Here is a 21,121-nt window from a genome sequence, read left to right as displayed (position 1 = left end):
AGTGACTGAATGTAAATCTAATTTATGATTATCTTTTTAAAAATACCACCACTGGCCGGGTACGGTGGCTCACGCCTGTAATCCCAGCACTTTGGGAGGCCAAGGCAGGCAGATCACGAGGTCAGGAGATTGAGACCATCCTGGCTAACATGGTGAAAGCTCGTCTCTACTAAAAAATACAAAGAAAATTAGCCGGGCATGGTGGCGGGCGCCTGTAGTCCTAGCTACTCAGGAGGCTGAGGCAGGAGAACGGTGTGAATCCAGGAGGTGGAGCTTGCAGTGAGCTGAGATCGTGCCACTGCACTCCAGCCTGGATGACAGAGCAAGACTGTCTCAAAAAAATAAAAATAAACAATAAAAAAAATATCACCACTGGCCAGGCACAGTGGCTCACGCCTATAATCCCAGCACTTTGAGACACCAAAGCAGGCCCTTCGCTTGAGCTTAGGAGTTCGAGACTAGCCCGGGCAACATGGTGAGACCTTGTCTCTACAAAAAATACAAAAATTAGCCTGACGTTGTGGCATGTGCCTATAGTCCCAGCTACTCAGGAGGCTGAGGTTGGAGGCTAAGGTGGGAGGATCGCCTGAGCCAGGGAGGCAGAGGTTTCAGTGAGCAGGGATTGCGCCACTGCACTCCAGCCTGGGTAACAGAGGGAGACCCTGAAACAAAACAAAACAAAACAAAATAAAACACTTTTTATTCTAGAATATTATGCTTCAGGAGAGTGTAGGTCTCCTAGTTTTAGTTTGGTTCAGAAGAATCTTTGGCAATGAAAAAATTATAATCATGATGATTCTAATTACTGAGGTTTTCACTTCATGTTAGGCACTATGGCAAGTGCACTCCATGCACCATCTCACTAAGCAGTACCTACAATGCAAGTACTATTATTATTGCAGTAAAAGGAAAATGAGGCTGGGCATGGTGGCTCATGCCTGCCATCCCAGTACTTTGAGAGGCCGAGGCAGGAGGATTGCTTGAGCCAGGGAGTTTGAGGCCAGCTTGAGCAACATAAGGAGACCCTGTCTCTACAAAAAAATAAAAAGATTAGCCGGGCATGGTGACGTGCACCTATAGTCCCAGCTACACGAGGGGCTAAAGTGGGAGAATCGCTTGAGCCTGGAAGGTTGAGACTGCAGAGAGCCATGATCATGCCACTACACTCTAGCCTGGGTGAAAGAAACCCTGTCTCAAAAAAACAAAATAAATAAAAAGAAAAAAGAAAAAAATGAAGTTCAAAAAGGCCAGATAACTTAGCCAAGAACACAAAACTTGTTAATGGAGCTGAAATTCAACCCCCTATCTGCCTGATTCCAGGTTTTTTTTTTATTTGTTTTGAGACAGAGTCTCTCTCTGTCACCCACGCTGGAGTGCAATGGCACGATCTTGGCTCACTGCAACCTTCACCTCCTGGGTTCAAGCAATTCTCCTGCCTTAACCTCCAGAGTAGCTGGGACTACAGGCACGTGCCACCACGCCCAGCTAATTTTTAGTAGAGACAGGGTTTCACCATGTTGGTCACGCTGGTCTTGATCTCCTGACCTCGTGATCTGCCCGCCTTGTCCTCCCAAAGTGCTGGGATTACAGGCGTGAGCCACTGCGCCCGGCCTGATTCCAGGTCTTTAGCAACCACTATGCCATACGGCCCCATCAAATATTATATTTCACATTCATATTTTGGGCACTCAAATTTAGCATAAATCTAGACAAAGAAATCCTCTAGATCAGTTATCTTCCCAGCATTCAAAGGCATTTCATCTCCCTGATGCTTTGCTTGGATTTCCCTTCCTATGCTGGCCTATGATATACAAAAGAGAATGTACCCAGGGTGGACCCGCCAAAGGTAGACTCCATGGTGTAGCTGTTTAGGATTCCCATCCGCCACATAACAACTCGTCCCGTTCCTTCTTTGCATTTTTGGACCTTAAAATTACAACTGTGAAAAGAGAACTAAAAAGAAATCCAAATTTTCTGTTAATCATAAATCAGCAAATGTAAAATATCTAAGATTCATTCATATGATACAAGAATAATTTCCTTGGGGTCCATATGTTATTTCCCAAAGCATGTTCCACAAAATACTAATTTGGAGGTATGTTAACAGGTATTACGGGGGAAAAAGGAGTTCTGTGGTCATGTTAGTCAGGGAGATGAAGGGTTAACAAAACTAAACAGGCTTTCTCTGCAAGCCCTCTTAGAGTGCTTAGTATGTGGACTGTAATCTTCCAAAGGGAAGAGAGTATATTTGCAATATGTTTTCCAAACATTTTTGCCCATGAACTCTTCCTTCCTGTTGTCCCCACCGCCCCCCCCAAGGAGAATTCTCCAGGACTAGGTTTCCTAGAACATGCGTTTGGCATTCAAGGCACTAGCCAACCTTTCTAAGACTTATTTTCTGCCACTTCCCAGCTTGAACCCCTAAATCTAGTTGTGTTTATCTTCTATGATGTGTATTCCTTACTCCCATAATCTCTGCCTGGAACTCTCTCCCTTACACTAATCTTATCACTTGGAGTTCAATATCCTCCCTTATCTTTTATGACCCCTCAGCCCTTGTGTGTCACTTGGAGTTTGTAATATACACTTGGCACCTCTCTCTATCCACCCTATCCTGCTAAAAAGATTTTGCAGTTGGAAAGTATCTCGTTGTCCAGCGATATTTAAATTGTGCTCTGTGAAATTCAGGGGTTCTATTGAGGAGCCTCAGGGCATTTCTGCTTCAAGGAGGGAAGGAGCAGAGGAGACAGGGTTCCCTGCTTCAATTAGTTTGTTTTAGATATGGGTTCTGGGTGTGATTTCCCGAAAGAAAGAAAAGAAGAGAAGAGAAGGAAAAGAAGAAAAGAAAAGAAGGAAAGGAAAGGAAAAGAAAGAAAAAGAAGAGAAGAGAAGAGAAAAAAAGAAAAGAAAAGAAAAAAGAGAAGAGAAGAGAAAGAGAAAGAGAGGCTGGACATGGTGGCTCATGCCTGTAATCCCAGCACTTTGGGAGGCCGAGGCGGGCCAATCACCTGAGGTCAGGAATTTGAGACCAGCCTGGCCAACATGTCGAAACCCCGACTCTACTAAAAATACAAAAAAATTAGCCGGGCATGGCAGCATGCACCTGTAATCCCAGCTACTCAGGAGGCTGAGGCAGGAGAATTGCTTGAACCTGGGAGGAGGAGGCTGCAGTGAGCTGAGATCGTGCCACTGACTCCGGCTTGGGCAACAGAGCGAGACTCAAAAAACAAAAGAGAGAGAGAGGAAGGAAGGAAAGCTTCCTCTTTTTCTTTTTTTAAACAAATAAGAGTAACAATACAAAATATTTTTATCATATATCTTTATGGGAAAAAGTCTGTAATATCGGCCAGGCACAGTGGCTCACCCCTGGAATCCTAGCACTTTGGGAGGCCGAGGTGGGTGGATCATGAGGTCAGGAGATCCAGACCATCCTGGTCAACACGGTGAAACCTCGTCTCTACTAAAAATAAAAAAAAAATTAGCAGACTGTGGTAGCTCGTGCCTGTAATCCCAGCTACCCAGGAGGCTGAGGTAGGAGAATCACTTCAACTCAGGAGGCAGAGGTTGCAGTGAGCTGAGACACACCACCGCGCTCCAGCCTGGGCAACAGAGCGAGACTCCATCTCAAAAAAAAAAAAAAAATTAAAATACTTTTCTAAAGCCAGTGCAGTGGCTCACACCTGTAATCCCACCACTTTGGGAGGCTGAGGTGGTGAGGCGGGAGAGTCGCTTGAACCCAGGAGTTGAAGACCAGCTTGGGCAACATAGTGAGACCCTGTCTCTATTAAAAAAAAAAAAAAAAAAAAAAAAAAAAAAAAAAAAAAAAAAAAAAAAAAAAAAAAAAAAAAAAAAAAAACTTAAAAAAATCCAGTCTAGGCCATGCGCTGCGTGGTGGCTCACGCTTGTAACCCCAACACTTTGGTAGACCAAGGTGGGCAGATCACGAGGTAAGGAGTTCAAGACCAGCCTGGCCTACATCTCTACTAAAAATACCATATCTCTACTAAACCCCATCTCTTTTTTTTTTGGAGACAGAGTTTTGCTCTTGTTGCTGCCCAGGCTGGAGTGCAGTGGCACGATCTTGGCTCACTGCAACCTCTGCCTCCCGGGTTCAAGCGATTCTCCTGCCTCAGACTCCCAAGTAGCTGGGATTACAGGCGCCTGCCACCACGCCTGGCTAATTTTTTGTATTTTTAGTAGAGACGGGGTTTCACTATGTTGGGCAGGCTGATCTCGAACTCCTGACCTCAGGTGATCTGCTCACCTCGGCCTCCCAAAGTGCTGGGATTACAGGCGTGAGCCACCGTGCCCGCTTCCTTTTTTTTTTTTTTGTACTAAACCCCATCTCTACTAAAAATACAAAATTAGCCAAGCATGGTGGCGCATGCCTGTAATCTCAGCTACTCGGGAGGCTGAGGCAGGAGAATTGCTTGAACCCGGGAGGCGGAGGTTGCAGTGAGTGGAGATAGGGTTACTGCACTCCAACCTGGGTGACAGAGCAAGACTACGTCTTGAAAAAATAAATAAAAGGATGGGTGTGGTGGCTCACACCTATAATCCCAGCACTTTGGGAGGCTGAGGCGGGTGGTCAGGAGTTCAAGACCAGCCTTGCCAAGAAGGTGAAACCCTGTCTCTATTAAAAATACAAAAATTAGCCGGGCGTGGTGGTGGGTGCCTGTAATCCCAGATCCTCGGGAGGCTGAGGCAGAGAATTGCTTGAACCCAGGAGATGGAGGTTGCAGTGAGCCGAGATCGCGCCATTGCAGTCCATCCTGGGCGACAGAACAAGACTCTATCTCAAAAAAAAAAAAAATAATAAGAAGAAGAAAAATAAATAAATAAGTAAATAAAAATCCAATCTACTTTCTTCTTCTGACAGCTACATTTTGTGGATCTATTTATGATGTGAAAAACCAGCTTCTACACCAGTGAAGATTACTTGTATATGCCTGTCATGAAATTAGTCAATTATTAAAAACTTTTATATTGTTTTCATTATGCTCTTACAATTATTTGTGATCTTCTAGTATATAACCTTTCCTGTGAAGACTCATGACATTAGCATTTTGCTTGTCCTTCAATTTCTTCTTCCAGGGTCAACCACCACAGGATAGGTGATAGATAACTGTATATACTAAGAATTTCAACTTATGGTGGGGCGCAGTGGCTCACGCCTATAATCCCAGCACTTTGGGAGGCCAGGGCAGGCGGATCACTTGAGGTCAGGAGTTTGAGAACAGCCTAGCCAACATGGTGAAACCCCGTCTCCACTAAAAGTGCAAAAAAATTTAGCCAGGCATGGTTGTGCATGCCTGTACTCTCAACTACTCGGGAGGCTGAGGCAGGAGAATTGCTTGAATCTGGGAGGCAGAGGTTGCAGTGAGCCAAGATTGTACCACTACACTCCAGCCTCGACAGAACAAGACTCCGTCTCAAAAAAAAAAAAAGGGATATCACATTTTATTGATCTGTTGATTGGTTGATGGACACAGCAATTCTTTTTTATTCTATTGTTTAGTAGTGGCAGGGGTCTCCCTATGTTGCCCAGGCTGGTCTTGAACTCCTGGGCTCAAGCAATATGCCCACCTCGGTCTCCCAAAGTGCTAGGATTACAGGCATGAGCCACTGTAGCTGGCAGGACACAGCAATTCTTTTTTTTTTTTTTGAGATGGAGTTTCACTCTTGTTGCCCAGGCTGGAGTGCAATGGCACGATCTCTGCTCACTGCAGCCTCTGCCTCCCAGGTTTAAGCAATTCTCCTGCCTCAGCCTCCCAAGTAACTGGCATTACGGGCATGTACCACCATGCCCGGCTAATTTTTGTATTTTTAATAGAGATGGGGTTTCTCCATGTTGGTCAGGCTGGTCTCGTACTCCTGACCTCAGGAAATCTGCTTGCCTTGGCCCCCCAAAGTGCTGGGATTACAGGTGTGAGCCACTGTGTCTGGCCCCACAGCAATTCTTAAAACCACGCTTTTCTAAATTCTTGAAGTCTAGGTTGCTCAGATTTACCAAAGATAATAAAAAGAGATACAAAATGCCAAATAAAACACTACATATAGAAAGCAGTGAGTTCCCATGTCCCTAACTCAATGGAGAGAAAATTACATTATGTGCTTACCTTATCTGGTGCATTTTTGCTTAACATTAAAGGAAAGACTCGTTCATGAAGCCAGTACTTGCGATTGTTGTTATTACAGCCATACAGGAAGATATTATTCTTACGACTGTGGCCATGGAAATCACAATACAACAGAACCTCTCTTTCTTCAAGAAGTCTATCGAGGGGGCAAACAAAGGACTCAGTGGACACCCAAATGCATGCAAATAATTCAGGATAATTTGGTATCTCTTCCTTAAATACAGCTGTTGATACTTTCCCTCCTAAGAAAATCTCAACTCCAATGGCCTTCAATGGACCCTATATCCATTCTCAGCCACTGCAGAAAACATGTCGTCAGCTTGCCTTGCCAGTCAGAGGGACTTGAAATGGAAAATTTCTTTTTTTCTTTTTTGAGACAGGGTCTTGCTCTGTTGCTCAGGCTGGAGTGTAGTGGCCTGACCATGGCTCACTGTAGCCTTGACCTCCTGGGCTCAAGTCATCCACCCACCTCAGCCTCCTAAGTAGTTGGGACTACAGGCACACACCAATACACCCAGCTATTTTTGTTTCTGTTTTTTTTTTTTTTTCTTTTGTAGAGACAGGGTGATATAGTTTGGGTATTTGTCTCTGCACAAATCTCATATTGAGATATAATCCCTAGTGTTGGAGGTGGGGTCTAACGAGAGGTATTTGGATGGTGGGGGTGGATCCTGCATGAGTGGCTTGGGCCATCCCCCTGGTGATACATGAGCTCTTACTCTGACTTTGCACAAGATCTGGTTGTTTAAAAATGTGTGACACTGGCTGGGCACGGTGGCTCATGCCTATAATCCCAGCACTTTGGGAGGCCGAGGTGAGTTGATCACCTGAGGTCAGGAGTTCGAGACTAGCATGACCAACATGGTGAAACCCCATCTCTACTAAAAATACAAAATTAGCTAGGCGTTGTGGTGCATGCCTGTAATGCCAGCTACTCGGCAGGCCGAGGCAGGTGAATCACTTGAACACAGGAGGTGGAGGTTGCAGTAAACCGAGATTGCGCCATTGCACTCCAGCCTGGGCAACAAGAGTGAAACTCTATCTCAAAAAAAAAAAAAAAAATTGAACTCCGTCTCAAAAAAAAAAAAAAAAAAATGTGTGGCACCTCCCCTACAGTTATTCTCTCTCTCCTACTCCTGCTTTCGCCATATGATGTGCCTGCTCCCTCTTTGCCTTCTGCCATAATTGTACGCTTCCTGAGGCCTCCCTAGAAGTTGAGCAGATGCTAGCACCATGCTTCTTATAAAGCTGCAGAACTATGAGCAAATTAAACCTCTTTTCTTTATAAATTACCCAGTCTAAGGTCTTTCTTTCTTTCTTTTTTCTTTTTTTTTTTCTTTTTATGGTGAGACAGAGTCTCGCTCTGTCACCTAGGCTGGAGTGCAGTGGCGTGATCTCGGCTCACTGCAACCTCTGCCTCCCAGGTTCAAGCAATTCTACTGCTTCAGCCTCCTGAGTAGCTGGGATTACAGGCATGCACCACCATGCCAGGCTAATTTTTGTTATTTTTAGTAGAGACGGGGTTTCACCATGTTGGCTAGGCAGGTCTCAAACTCCTGACCTCAAGTGATCTGCCTGCCTCAGCCTCCCAAAGTGCTGGGATTACAGTCATGAGCCACCACGCCTGGCCAGGTATTTCTTTATAGCAATGCAAGTACAACCTAATACACAGGGTCTCACTATGTTGCTCAGGCTGGTCTCCAACTCCTGGGCTCAAGTGATCCTCCTGCCTCAGCCTCTCAAAGTGCTGGGATTACAGGCATGAGTCACTGTGCCTGACCAGAAATGGAAAAGTTCTGATGTGGAAAGGGGTGGTGGGTAGCCTTGCGTAAGTTGACAAGGAAGTGCAAAAAAGCCTATTGAGAAAAAGCCCACCATTGTGCAGACCTGTGAAGAAAGAGAGGGAGGCAGAGAGTGGGCAGTTGCAGGAAAGAAAAAGAACCAAAGAAAGCCTTGATTCGTGACTTTTGAAGGCCGGTTCCTACAACGCTCAGCTCTTCTTTGTCTCGTGATCACCCAGGACACCTATTCCAGCTTTCCAAATATGTTCACTTTCCCCATGATGAGTATAATGACAACAATGCTACACATTTATAATGCGCTGGGTACTACAGTAAATAGATCATGTGATTATCTCAATCCCACAGTAACCACCCAAGGCAGGTATTATTATTTCCACTCTACAGATGAGAAAGCTGAAGTTCAGACACATTAAATCACTTAGCCAAGGTCACAGAACCAGCCAGCAGTAAAAACAGGTCTCAAACTCAGGCCTGTCTGACTCTGAAACATGTGCTCTTTAGCTATGCCTGCCATGGTGCCATCTCAGCTCACTGCAACCTCTGCCTCCCAGGTTCAAGTGATTCTCCTGACTCGGCCTCCTGAGTAGCTGGGATTATAGGCACCCACTACCATGTCCGGCTAATTTTTCTATTTTTAGTAGAGACGGGGTTTCACCATGTTGGCCAGGCTGGTCTCAAAGTCCTGACTTAAGGTGATCTGCCTGCCTCGGCCTCCCAGAGTGCTGGGATTACAGGTGTGAGCCACTGAGCCCAGCCCACATATTCTTATATGCTGTATTTTCATTTCCAATGGCGTGAAAATTCCCTAATGGTGGGTGCTATTACATTATAGCCTTCAATGCTTTTATACAGGCTTGAAAACTGCTGACCGATGTTATGATTCTTTCTCTGTGATAGGCAATATAAGATCGTAAAAGGAATTTAGACTCTGGAACCAGAGAGAGAGCCCGTATTTAAATATCTACTTTGTCACTTAATAGCTTTATGACCTTTGGCAAGTTACTTAACCTATCCACTTCTCAATTTTTTTTTTTTTTGAGATGGAGTCTCACTCTGCCACCCAGGCTGGAGTGCAGTGGCACGATCTCGGCTCACTGCAACCTCTACCTCCCTGGTTCAAGCGATTCTCCTGCCTCACCCTCTTGAGTAGCTGGGATTACAGGCACCCACCAGCACGCCAGGCTAATTTTTGTATTTTTAGTAGAGACTGGGTTTCGCCATGTTGGCCAGGTTGGTCTTGAACTCCTGACCTCAGGTGATCCACCCACCTCAGCCTCCCAAAGTGCTGGGATTACAGCCGTGAGCCACCATGCCTGGCCTAGGTTGTCAATTTCTGTATCATATAACATGCGATATTGACTGTGCCTACCTCTTAATGTTAATGTGAAGATTAAATGAGTCACGTGTGTAATGCAGCTACCATACAACTTGCCACTTCATGCATACGCATTTACTAATTGTTAGCTACTATTATGATACAAGTCTCATCATGAAGACCTATGAACTCCCCCGAACTCTGACCTTTTCCATTCAATTATTTCACTTACAAGTGAAATGACTCTTGCTGAAATGTTGCATGTCCAGTTTCAACCCAAAGACAAGACATGAATTAAAAGTCTGAAAATTAACAAAGTCACTTGACTACAAAGAGACTATTAAGGGCTCTGTCTCCAAAGTCATACTCAATTCCTTTAACAACAGAAGAGATCTCATACCCCATCAGGTAGGGATATCTGGTTCCTTGTACTCATAGCAGTCACAGAAAGATCAACAGATAAAAAGTCTCACCTTTTGATCATGTTCCTGGTGTACCAAATACAAGGGAAAGACTCCTTCAGAATGGTTTTATAATGCCTGTTCAAATCTCTTCCGGCCAAGGAACACCGATAATTCCCCACAATCACACCATCTGGATTTAACATGGGAAGCACCTTGAAGACAAAAATATCTCTGAGGAGCTGGGCATCGGGGGCGTTGCTAAGGATGAAGTCCAAAAAGCCTTTCATGACCCAGGAGCCATTACTTTCTCCAGGGTGAACTCTGGCACTCAAGACCACAGCTTTCTTTGCAGCTGCCTCTTGAGGGGTCCGGGATGGGTTGGTGATGGTGAGCAAGTAAACGGTATTTCCTGCTAGGCTCCTGCATAAAGTTTGGAGCTTGCAGAACTGAGACTGGATAGGGTTGTTTGCCACTGACAGGAGGTAGCATTGCAAATCAGTGTATGTATATGGGTAGAAGTGTGCAAAGAAGCAAGTGTCCTGGTCATATGGAAACTGAATGGTCCATGTGAGACAGTAGAAGGGCTGCTGCCCGTCATCCGTGTTGTTCTTGTAGTACTTGATTTCATTTCCTTCTCTCCTCCAGCCAATACTGCGGGTGTTGGCATCCAACTGGGAGTACAAGAGTGGCTTCATTCCTACAGTATAAAGACTCTTGGGTTTTAGCAAGTTGACAATGGTGAAGCGATAGGTGGCATCTTTTCTGGTGTTCTGAACACGAAAATAAAACCACTGAGTGTGTTTGTTAGTGTAGAGGTCAGTTCTCAAGGTGAGTTCATACTCATAGGTGTCTCTGTAATGGATAAAATAGAACAACTCTGTAAGCTTACGCCCTCCCTTAAAAAACACATTGGGAAAATGTTTTCTCCTGGTAAAAACAGGTCTTATTACAACAGAAAAACCTGCTACCTTAATCATTTATTCTCTGTAATCCCAGCACTTTGGGAGGCTGAGGCGGGCTGATCACCTGAGGTCAGGAGATCAAGACCAGCCTGGCCAACATGGTGAAACCCCATCTCTACTAAATATACAAAAAAAAAAAAAAATTAGACAGGTGTGGTGGCAGGTGCCTGTAATCCCAGCTACTCAGGAGGCTGAAGCAAGAGAATCACTTGAACCCACGAGGTGTAGGTTGCAGTGAGCGAGATCATGCCATTGCTCTCCAGCCTGGGCAACACAGCAAGACTCCATCTTGAGGAAAAAAACAAACAAACAAAAAAAACAATAAGGAAGTATATCTGTGGTACTGCCATAGAAAAACACCTGAAATTTATGAAGTAGAAAAAAAAATTGCCAATTTGCAAAACAATATGTACATATGCCATTAACCAATTTTTATTTTAAAAATACATAAATGGCCAGGCGCGGTGGCTCATGCCTGTAATCCCAGCACTTTGGGAAGCCGAGATGGGCAGATCACAAAGTCAGGAGATTCAGACCATCCTGGCTAACATGGTGAAATCCTGTCTCTACTAAAAATACAAAAAAATTAGCCAGGCATGGTGGCAGGCGCCTATAGTCCCAGCTACTCAGGAGGCTGAGGCAGGAGAATAGCATGAACCTGGGAGGCAGAGCTTGCAGTGAGCCAAGATCGTGCCACTGCACTCCAGCCCGGGTGACAAAGATATATATATATATATATATAATTTATGTATATTACACATATACACACAGAAAAAAATTAAAGCATATACACCAAACTTAATGTTTGCTGCATCTAGGAAGTACGGCTATAGGGCTTTTTATGTTACATATTTTTACTAATACAAATTTTAGGGGAGCTCTAATTTCTTTTATAAGCAAAGTAAACAATTTAGAAAACATTTTATTTTGGGGAAAAACATGAGTAATAATTACTCCATTTTTCTTCATTTCCATAACCATTTCCCATCACCTCTTTCTTTTTTGCAAGTACGCCTGATTCCTAATATCATTACTGAAGACACCTTCTAGTCACTCCAATTATCACCCCTTTGAGAAATTGTTACTCACACTCTGCAAGCTCCGCCTCCCGGGTTCACGCCATTCTCCTGCCTCAGCCTCTCCGAGTAGCTGGGACTACAGGCGCCCGCCACCACGCCCGGCTAATTTTTTTTTTGTATTTTTAATAGAGACGGGGTTTCACTGTGTTAGCCAGGATGGTCTCGATCTCCTGACCTCGTGATCCGCCCGCCTCGGCTTCCCAAAGTGCTGGGATTACAAGCGTGAGCCACCGCGCCCGGCCATTTCTTTTATAAGCAAAGTAAACAATTTAGAAAACATTTTATTTTGGGGAAAAACATGAGTAATAATTACTCCATTTTTCTTCATTTCCATAACCATTTCCCATCACCTCTTTCTTTTTTGCAAGTACGTCTGATTCCTAATATCATTACTGAAGACACCTTCTAGTCACTCCAATTATCACCCCTTTGAGAAATTGTTACTCACACTCTGACAGCTTTTTGCAGATTCCCACTCTCAAACCTTGATTCAAACAGTAGAGTATTATCTTCCGGTCCTTGCAACGTGACAGCAAGTTCCTTGATAATTCCTTGTTTGCCTCCCACTCTGGAACTGGTGAAATAGGAACCTTCTGTAGGCACTGCAGAGAAAAGAGACATATTTAGGCTAGGTTCTACTCAGAATCCACTCATTCAGCAAATACTTACTGAGCCCCTCTAAGTGGTCAACACTATTCTAGACCAACAATGAAATTTCTAATTTTCAAGTATCTTTGCAGAGACTTTTAATCTTTTTTTTTTTTTTTTTTTTTTGAGACAGAGTCTCACTCTGTCACCCAGGCTGGAGTGCAGTGGTGCAATCTTGGCTCACTGCAAGCTTGGCCTCACAGGTTCATGCCATTCTCCTGCCTCAGCCTCCCGAGTAGCTGGGACTACAGGCGGCCACCACCACGCCCGGCTAATTTTTTGTATATTTAGTAGAGATGGGGTTTCACCATGTTAGCCAGGATGGTTTCGATCTCCTGACCTTGTGATCTGCCTGTCTCGGCCTCCCAAAGTGCTGGGATTACAGGTGTGAGCCACCACGCCTGGCCATCCAACGTCAATTTTTTTTTTTTAATGAATTATGCTTTTGGTGTCATATCTAGAATCCACTGCCACATCCAAGGTCATGAAGATTTATCCCTATGTTCTCTTTGAGACAGGGTCTCACTCTATCACCCAGGCTGGAGTGCAGTGGCGTGAATCACAGTTCAATCACAGTCCACTGCAACCTTTTGTGCTCAAGTGATCCTCCCACCTCAACTTCCTGAGTAGCTGGGACCACAGGAGTGCACCACCACACCCAACTAATTGTTTAATTTTTTTGTAGAGATGAGGTCCCACTATGTCACCCAGGCTGTTCTTGAACTCCAGGGCCCAAACAATCCTCCTTCTTCAGCCTCCCAAAGTGCTGAGTTTACAGATACGAGCCATTGCATCCTGCAGATACCTGTTGCTTTCTTTCTTCCCTCCCTCCCTCCCTTCCTTCCTTCCTTTTTTTGACAGGGTCTTGCTCTGTCACCCAGGCTGGAGTGCAGTTGCACAATCATATCTCATGGCAGCCTCAAACATCTGAGTTCAAGTGAACCTCCTGCCTCAGCCTCCTGAATAGCCTGGACTACAGGCGTGCACCACCCTGCCCGGCTCATTTGTTTTAAGATTTTTATAGTTTCAGTACTTATCTTTAGACCATTGATGCATTTTGGGTTAATTTTAAAATATGGTATGAAGTAGGGATTCAACTTCATTCTTTTGAGTGTGGCTATACAGTTATCCCAACACCATTTGTTATAGAGGCCATTCTTTCCCCACTGAGCTGTCTTGGCACCCTTGTCAAAAATGAATTGTCCAAAAATATATGAGTTTATTTTTGGACTCTCAGTTCTGTTTTAGTGATCTATATGCCTACCCTGTGTTAGGATTGTACTGTTTTGATTACTGTATGTTTGTAGTGTTTTGAAATCAAGAAATGTGAATCTTCCAATTTTGTACTTCTTTTTCTGTATTGGCTATTCAGGGCCCTTTACAATTCCATGTAAATTTGAGGATCATCTTTTCATTCTGCATAAAAGCCCTTTGAAGTTTCCAGATTCTAGAGGGAAAGTTTTCAGTCTTTCCCCACTGAATATGTTATTCTTGTCATGTGTAGGTCACCAGGTGTCTTCTCCGTTTCATTATATCAGTGGTCAACCAGTGACCGGACAGAGATTTCTTCAATAACCAGGACTTGGCTAGGTGTAGTGGCTCATGCCTGTAATCCCAGCACTTTGGGAGGCTGAGGCGAGAGGACTGCTTGGGCTCAGAAGTTTGAGACCAGCCTGGGCAACATGGCAAAATATCGTGTGATATACTCTACAAAAAATACAAAAGTTAGCTGGGTGGTGGTGTGTGCCTGTAGTCCCAGCTACTGGGGATGCTGAGGAGGCAGGATTGCTTAAGCTGAGAGGTCGAGGCTGCAGTGATTTGTGATTTTTCCACTGCACTCCAGCTTGGGTGACAAAGTGAGATCCTATCATTCATTCATTCATTCACTCATTCATTCCCAAGCCAAAAAAAAAAAAGCACAAGCACAAAACTTTCCTAGTCTGGGCAGACTGGCTTTGAGGCACTCCTCAACACTGTCAGGCAGCCAAAAACTCGATGTTAGCCTTCCTCTTTGGTTGCACAGAGCCCAACCACCAACCAGAGATGCAAGCCTAGGATCCTCTCGGGTTTTTTTTGAACGTGGGTCCAGCCCTAGCCATGTATACTGCATTCTCCAGTATATGTGGAGGCCCTTCCAAGTGCTCATTTCCCCAAGAATCTTTCTCCTCAGCTTCTTTCCCAGGCTTTTGGTCCTATCTTCTCCTTGCCTATTTGCTATCCCTTGCCCCAGGTAGCTATGAGCAGTGTATGTCTTTAAATACTTTTGATAGATGCAGATGTCACCTGGAAAAACTGCTTTAGCCTGAGGGAGGCAGTAACAAAAGTCAGTCTTTCCTCTGGCTCCTCAGGGAACTGTGAGAAAGGTAAAAAAGAGTCACGACCAGTTTGAGAATAAGGTCTACATTGTCCTCCTCCCCTCTTCCACTTCCAACACCAGCATTCCACATCAGGATCGCGGGCTGCTATCCTCATGACCTCTGCTAGGCAGGGAAATGGGGACTAGTAAGTGGGCAAACAAAAATGGCACAACAGGCCGGGCGTGGTGGCTCATGCCTGTAATCCCAGCACTTTGGGAGGCTGAGGCGGGTGGATCACTTGAAGTCAGGAGTTCAAGACCAGCCTGGCCAACATGGTGAAACCCTGTGTCTACCAAAAAGATAAAAAATTAGCTAGGTGTGGTGGCGGGTGCCTGTAATCCCAGCTACTCAGGAGGCTGAGGCAGGAGAATTGCTTGAACTCGGGAGCCACAGGTTGCAGTGAGCTGAGATTGCGCCACTGCACTCCAGCCTGGGCAACAGACCGAGACTCCGTCTCAACAAACAAACAAATAAACAAACAAACAAAACAAAAACAAAAATGCCACAACAAAGCCTGGGCATGGTGGCTCATGCTTGTAATCCCAGCACTTTGGGAGGCTGAGGTGGGTGGGTCACCTGAGGTCAGGAGTTTGAGACCAGCCTGGCTGATATAGTGAAACCCTGTCTCTCTACTAAAAATGCAGAAATTAGCCAGGTGTGATGGTAGGCAACTGTAATTCTAGCTACTTGGGAGGCTGAGGCAGGAGAATCGCTTGAACCTGGGAGGCAGAGATTGCAGTGAGCCGAAATCACACCACTGCACTCCAGCCTGGGCGACAAGAGTGAAACTGTCTCAAAAAAAAAAAAAAAAAAAGAGTTGAGGGGAATGGGACCTGTAATCCTAGCATTTTGAGAGGTTGAAGTGGGCGGATTGCTTGAGCACAGGAGTTTGAGACCAGCCTGGGCAACGGTGAAACCCTGTCTCCACTAATAATACAAAAAATAAGCTGGGCAGGGTGGTACATGCCTGTAGCCCCAGCTACTCAGGAGGCTAAGGTTGGACAATTCACTCGAGCCTGTAAGGTGGAGGATACAGTGAGCCATGTTCATCCTACTGCACTCCAGCCTGGGCGACAGAGGAAGATCCTGTCTAAAAATTTTAAAAAAGAGTTGGGAAACATTTCTTCCTCTTCTGTTTTCAGAGTTGGTCAAATACTGGTATTATTTCATCTTTAAATGTTTAACAGAATTCAAACAAACCAGCCAGGTGTGGTGGGTCACGCCTGTAATCTCAGCACTGTGGGAGGCGGAGGCAGGTGGATCACTTGAGGCCAGAAGTTTGAGACCAGCCTGGCCAATATGGTGAAACTCTGTCTGTACTAAAAATACACACACAAAAAAATTAGCCGGGCGTGGTGGCGCACACCGGTAATCCCAGCTACTCTGGAGGCTGAGGAACAAATCACTTGAAACCAGAAAGTGGAGGTTGCAGTGCCATGCACTCCAGCCTGGGTGACAGAGTAAGTGAGACTCTGTCTCAAAAAAAAAAAAAAAAAAAAAAAGAATTCAAACAAACCTTGTCAAGTAAGTCATTTGAGCCTGGGTTTGTTTTTGTTTGTTTGTTTTTTGTTTTTTGTTTTTTGAGACAGAGTCTTGCTCTGTTGCCCAGGCTGGAGTGCAGTGGTGTGATCTTGCCTCACTGCAACCTCCACCTCCCTGGTTCAAGCAATTCTCCTGCCTCGGCCTCCCGAGTAGCTGGGCCTACAGGTGCACATCACCATACCAGGCTACTTTCTTTGTATTTTTAGTAGAGAGACAGGGTTTCAGGTAGGCCAGGCTGGTCTCAAACTCTAGACCTCAGCTGATCCACCTGCCTTGGCCTCCCAAAGTGCTGGGATTAGAGGCCTGAACTACCAGGTCCCAGGTGGGCCTGGGTTTTCTTTGTGGAAAGATTTCTAATTATTATTTCTTTGTTATAATGTATTTAAACCTTTTATTTCTTCCTTGAGTCAGTTTTCGTAACTTTTTAGCAATTTGTCCTGTTTATCTAAATTGTCTAATTTGTTGTCATAAAGTTGTTAATAGTATTACCTTGTAGTTTTTTTTATTTGTAGGGGTTTGGTCCTTATGTTACCTTTTTCATTTCTGATTTTGATAATTTGTGCCTCTTTTCCTTTCTTGGTTTAGCAAATGTGTTTCAATTTTGTTGATGTTCCAAACAACCAACTTTTGGTTTGCTTTTCTCCATCAGTTTTCTGTCTTCTATTCAATGCTTTCCTTTTTAATTAATTATTTATTTATTTATTTTTGAGATAGAGTCTCGCTCTGTCACCCAGGCTGAGTATAGTGGCACAATCTTGGCTCACTGCAACCTCTGCCTCCTGGGTTCATGCAATTCCCCTGCCTCAGCCTCCCAAGTAGCTGGGATTACAGGGGCATGCCACCACACCCAACTAATTTTTGTATTTTTAGTAGAAACATGGTTTCACCATGTTGGTCAAGCTGGTCTCAAACTCCTGACCTCAAGTGATCCACCCACCTCAGCCTCCCAAAGTGCTAGGATTACAGGCATGAGGCACCACACCCAGCCTCTTAATGATTATTATTATTATTTTTTGAGATGGAGTCTCTGTCTGTCGCCCAGGCTGGAGTGCAGTGGCACAATCTTGGCTCACTGCAACCTCTGCCTCCCAAGGTTCAAGGGATTCTCCTGACTCAGCCTCCTGAATAGCTGAAACTACAGGCGCGTGCCATCATGCCCGGCTAATTTTTTGTATTTTTAGTAGAGATGGGGTTTCACCATGTTAGCCACGATGGTCTCGATCGATCTTCTGACCTTATGATCCGCCCACCTTGGCCTCCCAAAGTGCTGGGATTACAGGCGTGAGCCACTGCGCCCAGCCTACATTCTTTTTTTTTTTTTTGAGACGGAGTCTTGCTCTGTCGCCCAGGCTAGAGTGCAGTGGCGCAATCCTGGCTCACTGCAAGCTCCGCCTCCCGGGTTCACGCCATTCTCCTGCCTCAGCCTCCCAAGTAGCTGGGACCATAGGCGTGTGCCACCATGCTCAGCTAATTTTTTTTGTATTTTTAGTAGAGACGGAGTTTTTCCGTGTTAGCCAGGATGGTCTCAATTTCCTGACCTCGTGATCCGCCTACCTCAGCCTCCCAAAGTGCTGGGATTACAGGCGTGAGCCATCGTGCCCGGCCTTTTTTTCTTTTTTTTAATGAGACGGAGTTTCACCCTTGTTACCCAGGCTGGAGTGCAGTGGCGCCATCTTGGCTCACTGCAACCTCCACCTCCCAGGTTTAAACGATTCTCCTGCCTCAGCCTCCTGAGTAGCTGGGTTTACAGGCGCCTGCCACCATGACTGGCTAATTTATTGTGTTTTAGTACAGACAGAGTTTCACCATGTTGGGCAGGCTGGTCTTGAACTGACGACCTCAGGTGATCTGCCCATCTCGGCCTCCCAAAGTGCTGGGATTACAGGTATGAGCCACCACACCCGGTCTACATAAATTTTTTTTTTTTTTTTGAGACGGAGTTTCACTCTTGTTGCCCAGGCTGGAGTGCATGGCACGATCTTGGCCCACCACAACCTCTGCTTCCCAGGTTCAAGAGATTCTCCTGCCTTAGCCTCCCAACTAGCTGGGATTGCAGGCATGCACCACCACACCCGGCTAATTTTGTATTTTCAGTAGAGATGGGGTTTCTCCATGTTGGTCAGGCTGGTCTAGAACTCCCAACCTCAGGTGGTCCACCTGCCTCGGCCTCCCAAAGTGCTGGGATTATAGGCATGAGACACTGCGCCCGGCCACATTCTTATTTTTATTACTACTTTCCTGCTGCTTGCTTTGGGTTTAGTTGGCTCTTATTTTTCCAGTTTACTAAGGTAGAAGCTTAGGTAATTGATAAGAAGCCTTTTTTGTTTTGAAATTCAGGCACTTAAAGCCATAAATACCCATAAATATCCCTGGCACTGGTTCATTTTGTTTTGCATCCTATAACTTTTGATATGTTGTGGTTTTATTTTCACTACATTCAAAATATTTTTGAAGTCTACTTGTGATTTCTTTAACCCACAGTTTATTTAGAAAGATGTTATTCCATTTCCACATATTTATGGATATCTCATATTTCATTCTGTTGTTGATTTCTAACTTAATTTTATTATGGTCAGAGAATGTACTTTGTATTATTTTAATCCTTTTACATGTATAAAAACTTGCATTATGGCCTAGCATATGGTTTATCCTGGGGAATCTAACAGGTACCCTTAAAAAGAATGTGTATGACTTCAGTAGGAATGGCGAAAAAAAAAAGAATGAGTATTTTGTTGTTGTTAGGTGTGGTGTTCTGCACACTTCTATAAAAGACATATATTCAATCCCGAGAAGCTTAAAACGCAACACAGGAAACCGCATTACTAAATGACAGTCATATGCACATAGAACAAAGTAGTCACTAAAGTACATATAGGAGGTGGAGAAAAGAAATCTCCCCAAAGATGATCCAACGTCTGATTTTCAGGAAGGAGAATAACAAGAGAGAAGCTGTAAAACGAACTTAGAACTATTAAAAATAATGTACTTTGATTTTAGAAAATTATCGAAATTTTGCAGCAGACTGGTTATGACTCCTCCTCCAGGCTCCCACTCAGGTTGGCCTGGAAAAGAGTTTACCACTGAACTATGAATTTTTCAAATCACTTTTATCATGGAACATATGTTTATTATAACTTTGTCATGATTAACCATTCATTGTTCAGTGTAATGACAATACCTGAATCTAATTGATAGACAACTGTTCCTTTTTTCTCTCCTACAATCTCTGGTACCTTTTCATTTCCTTTAGGCTGATAGAAGTATTCTGGTTGAAGTGGAGCCCACTCTGAAAGAAGACATATTAAAAAGTACAAAATAAGAAATAATGTAAACGGCACTATCAGAACTAATACAAAATAATAATAGTAATTTTTCAAATGGCTAGTTTGGTTGAATCAAACCAAATTCCCACCCTAAATTTCCTGCTTGTTTATAAAATAATTATGTCTTGTTTCTTTCTATAAAGACTTATAAGGACACTTTTAACAAAGAGCATATAAAATGAAATAATAAACTATCCATAGAAGACCTAAAAATAGGTCAGAAAGGTCAATATAGCTGCTGCAACAGCTCTTCAAAATTTGGCCCTGACTTTCCTTAAAGTGAGCAAAATATGGTCATTAACATAACTTTTTTTTTATTACCATAGAGGACTAAGTCTATCAATTGTTTCAGAGGAAGCAAGCCTTTTTCTTTTCTTTTTTTTTGAGATGGAGTCTTGCTCTATTGCCCAGGCTAGAGTACAACGGTGCGATCTCGGCTCACCGCAACCTCCACATCCCGGGTTCAAGCGATTCTCTCGCCTCAGCCTCCTGAGTAGCTGGGATTACAGGCATGTGCCACCACGTCCGGCTAATTTTGTATTTTTAGTAGAGATGGGGTTTCTCCATGTTGGTCAGGCTGGTCTCAAACTCCCGACCTCAGGTGATCCGCCCTCCTCTGCCTCCCAAAGTGCTGGGATTACAGGTGTGAGCCACTGTGCCTAGGTAAGGTTTTTTCATTAATACTTAATTTAAAAAGATTTATTTGGCTGGGTGCAGTGGCTCATGCCTGTAATCCCAGCACTTTGGGAGGACAAGGTGGGTAGATTACCTGAGGTCAGGAGTTCGAGACCAGCCTGGCCAACATAGTGAAACCCCGCCTCTACTAAAAATACAAAAATTAGCTGGGTATGGTGGCATGTGCCTGTAGTCCCAGCTACTCAGGAGGCTGAGGTAGGAGAATTGCTCTAACCCGGGAGGCGGAGGTTGCAGTGAACCGAGATCACACCACTGCATGCCAGCCTGGGCAAACAGAGCAAGACTCTGTCTCAATATAAATAAATAAATAAAAAATAAAAAAAAACATTTCCTTTATGGAACTTGAACTTTTCAATATCATTTTTAGAAGAGTAGCCACTGATGAATTCCAAGAGCATATAAAGATACACCTCAGTCAAATATTATATGAATTTATTTTCTCAAAGATTATGGTAAGTGATGAGGCTTTGACAATTTAGTTTAAACAATAAGGTGCTTGCATGCCTGTAATCCCAGCACTTTGGGAGGCCGAGGAGAGTGGATCATGAGGTCAGGAGATCAAGACCAGCCTGGCCAACATGGTGAAACCCCGTCTCTATTAAAAAATACAAAAATTAGCCGAGTTTGGCGGTGGGCACCTGTAATCCCAGCTACTCAGGAGGCTGAGGTAGAATTGCTTGAACCCAGGAGACAGAGGTTGCAGTGAGCTGACACGGTGCCACTGCACTCTAGCCTGGGTGACAGAGTGAGATTCTGTCTCAAAAAGAAAAAAATCCAATAAGGTGCTTATTAATACAATTTAATTTAAACAATAAGGTGTTTGTTAATAAGTTTCTTTGAAACATTTTTTTAA

The 21,121-nt window shown here is 44.2% G+C and overlaps 1 protein-coding gene across 1 annotated transcript in view; it reads right to left on the bottom strand.

The window, feature by feature from the left end:
• Positions 1 to 21,121, bottom strand: part of AGBL2 (AGBL carboxypeptidase 2) — a 59,358-nt gene that overhangs the window by 26,347 nt on the left and 11,890 nt on the right. Inside the window, exons 6-10 of the mRNA XM_032165932.2 lie at positions 19,428 to 19,535; positions 12,151 to 12,304; positions 9,731 to 10,513; positions 6,120 to 6,276; positions 1,827 to 1,953 (exon numbers count right to left, since the gene is read on the bottom strand). Coding sequence (XP_032021823.2) covers positions 1,827 to 1,953; positions 6,120 to 6,276; positions 9,731 to 10,513; positions 12,151 to 12,304; positions 19,428 to 19,535 — 1,329 coding nt within the window. The remainder of the gene's footprint in view (positions 1 to 1,826; positions 1,954 to 6,119; positions 6,277 to 9,730; positions 10,514 to 12,150; positions 12,305 to 19,427; positions 19,536 to 21,121) is intronic.

This window comes from Hylobates moloch, unplaced genomic scaffold, assembly GCF_009828535.3.
Source record: "Hylobates moloch isolate HMO894 unplaced genomic scaffold, HMol_V3 SCAFFOLD_11, whole genome shotgun sequence".
Lineage (NCBI taxonomy): Eukaryota > Metazoa > Chordata > Mammalia > Primates > Hylobatidae > Hylobates > Hylobates moloch.
The sequence above is the reverse complement of the archived record's forward strand: the minus strand, read 5'-3'. Positions and strand labels throughout refer to the sequence as shown.